The following is a 2,974-nucleotide window of genomic DNA, read 5'->3' as shown; positions in this document are numbered from 1 at the left end:
GGAGATCCTGAAAGAAGTTGGGCAAGGGAGTGGTTTGGCTTCATTGAAATTGCACAGAACAAAATGTTCAAAAATCATAACAAAGGTTGTGGGCCCTTGTATGCTTGCTGAATTAATCCAGGACATAGGTGACAGTTGGTTTTCCCTAATCGTCGACGAAACAACCGACAACACAACCATCAAGCATATGGCTGTTCTCATTAAATACTACAGTGAAAGCCAGGGAAAGTACATTGTAGATTTCCTATGCATTTTAGGCACCCCAAAAACAACACATGATGTGTTGTATAATGTTTTGGTTGAGTTTATGGACAAAGTCGGGCTGCGCAAGGACAGACTCATGGCTCTCGGAACCGACGGCGCAGCAAACTTGTGCGGCCCTCACCATTCCCTGTTTTCGCTGCTCAAGAAGGACTGTCCGAATCTGCATCTCGTCAAGTGCATTTGCCATGGCCTGTACAAGTGCTCCAGCAAGGCCAGCGCTGCACTACCCGGTTCTCTCGAGGCGCTGCTCAGGGACTCGAGAAATTGGTTTCGGAACAGTGCATGCCGAAAGTATGAGTACCAACAAGAGTATCAAGTAAGTAATAATGCTTTTTCAGTTTTAATTTTAATTACTATCGGTCTTAACTGTACGTATGTTCGGAATCGGTAACAGTGTGCGCGTTTTCTTTTCAGGCTCTTACTCAGTATGGCGCTGACCCCCCTAAACTAGTCAAAATAGGGGACACGCGGTGGCTATCGTGGCACAGCGCGGTGAGGGCGCACACGGAGCAGTATGACTTCCTGGCCAGGCATTTTAAGTCAATTGCAGATAAGGACCCCCAAAAGAAGATGCCACTCGCGCACACCTTGGCTGCATATCACAGTGATAGGTCTCACCTGCTGTACTTGACATTCCTGAGACCCATACTAAAGGAGGCTGTGCAGATGAACACAACATTCCAGCAATCTTTGGGAGATTTCTCCTCGGTGTACATAGACCTTAAGAAGTATGTAAACAGTTTAGCTGCACGGATCATAAAACCTCAAGCTCTAGTTCAATCACAACCAGGCACAATGCTACGCCTGTCCGAGCTTCAAGCTTTACGGTTGGCACTGCAGCGCCCGGGGGTCTTTAAGGAATTGAATATGATAGACTATGGAAGCAATTTCTACCAGACTGCAGTTTCTGTTAATCTTCCCCCCGAGAGGCTTGACGCTGTCAAGAAGCATTGCGCCGATTTTCTGTACAAAATACATCTGCGAGCTAGCGGACCGTCTGCCTTCCTGTATCGAAGCTGTTGAGCAGTTAAGATTCTTTTCACCCGAGCCCACGCTGAGGAAGCAAGGACGCCCTCAGTTTAATCAACTTCCAATGGATTTCCTGAGTATGTACTACTAATGTCCTATCCTACCCACGTAGTTGTATCGCAACGAATTGTTATTATGTTTTTAAATTTACAGAGGATCCTTGCTTTGACCGGGAGAATATCGAGTCTCAATGGCGTAAGTTGGGGCAGTACAGTCTGGATGACCTTTGCCCTGCTGAGACAAGTGTGCTGGAGGTAGCCGTTGACAAGTTCTGGACAGCCGTCTACAATATGCGGACTGGCGGCGGTCAGCGCGCCTTCGCCGACTTGGCTAGGTATGTCCTTGCCTGTCTCTGCCTTCCCCTCAGCAACGCCGCCGTCGAGCGCTTATTCAGTATCCTCACCGTTGTGAAGAACAAGCTTAGGAATAAAATGGGAATGGAGATGGTGGAGGCCATCCTCCGTGTGCGCTTTCATCTGCAAGTAAGATATTTTATTTATTTTATTTGACTAAATTTGCCCGCTTTTTACGGTTTGGGTATTTTTGCTTACTAGTGTGCTCTTTTACAGGCAAAGGGAATATGCTGCACGCAATTCGAGCCAACAGAAGAGATGTTGAGGCTGTTCAATGCAAAGAACATGTACGGCCCCAGGAGGGACAGGGACCGATCTGCTGCCGCTGCTGCATTCATGGACCTGGATGAGGGCTCTGTTGACGACCCGGAGGCCATGGGAGAGCCCGCCGAGGGTGAACCCACCGACGCTGAAACTGCTGCTGCTTGGGAAGATGCTCTGAATCTAGTTAATGAGGGTGACGAACATCAGCCGTTTTGCCTTTGAAATGATTCTGTGATTACCATTGCCATACTGACTTGACGACCTGACTGATTACTTTAATTAAGTATTATTTCCTAGTTGAAAGCACTGTGATTTTTGATACATTTTATTTAATGTTAACATATTTCCAAAGAGTGTTTCGTTCAATCGTTCAAATATAATGTTTCTAATATAATCTCTTGAAAAACCTATGTTGCGGCGACGGCGAACCCCATTTCCCTAACGCTGACCATTTTTTTTAAAATCAAATCGGCGATTTTTTGGCGCTTTTACTGAAAAGAGGCGGTTTTTAGGCGATTTGAGAGGGCGGCGATTTTTGACGATCTGAGCGCTCTCTGGGGGCGCGGCGGCGAGGCTAGAGTCTGGCAGCCCTGGCGCTGTTAGTCTCTCGTGAACCTTCGCGCGGTACGGACGGACTCGACGGACCCCGGGGATCCTCAGTGTGCGCGCATCTATATTTCAATACTGACTTTGTGAACGCGATTTGATTTGAATAGTCTCGCAGTGGTCCGTCGCTAGTCAACCGTTTTTTTTTCATAACTATCTTTTGTCCTCGAAGACGAACGTTTAGCTGAGAGGAACTGCGGCCTAACCGACTGGTGTTGACTCAAGCACACAGTTATAGTTTTTGTTTTTCAATCAAGCATTCCAGTAAGGTTGAAAAGAAGAAGTGTGCGGGAAACAACAAAGCGGAAATCACCTTGCAATATAGCATTCCGGCAAAGCTGAAATGCAAAAGAATGTAGGGAACAAGAAAACGGAAGTCCCATGTAAAAACATGGTGATCTCCGTTTTCTTCTTCCTCACATTCTTCTGCATTTTTGCTTTATATGAATGCTTTATAG

General features: G+C 46.6%; 1 protein-coding gene across 1 annotated transcript; it reads left to right on the top strand.

Moving 5' to 3' along the window:
* Positions 1-100: 100 nt before the first annotated feature.
* On the top strand, positions 101-1,287 carry LOC127751146 (uncharacterized). Its single transcript, XM_052274256.1, has 2 exons — positions 101-580; positions 679-1,287. Exons 1-2 carry the CDS (start codon positions 101-103, stop codon positions 1,285-1,287), a joined length of 1,089 nt encoding a protein of 362 aa, XP_052130216.1.
* Positions 1,288-2,974: the final 1,687 nt, after the last annotated feature.

This window comes from Frankliniella occidentalis, unplaced genomic scaffold (assembly GCF_000697945.3).
Source record: "Frankliniella occidentalis isolate FOCC.00 unplaced genomic scaffold, Focc_3.1 Scaffold364, whole genome shotgun sequence".
NCBI lineage: Eukaryota > Metazoa > Arthropoda > Insecta > Thysanoptera > Thripidae > Frankliniella > Frankliniella occidentalis.
The sequence above is the reverse complement of the archived record's forward strand: the minus strand, read 5'-3'. Positions and strand labels throughout refer to the sequence as shown.

Excerpts from the sequence above, each read along its gene's own strand:
- LOC127751146 (XM_052274256.1), top strand. The coding sequence starts at position 101 with ATGCTTGCTGAATTAATCCAGGACATAGGTGACAGTTGGTTTTCCCTA. Across the intron at positions 581-678 it reads AGTACCAACAAGAGTATCAA|GCTCTTACTCAGTATGGCGC; the intron begins GTAAGTAATAAT and ends TTTTCTTTTCAG.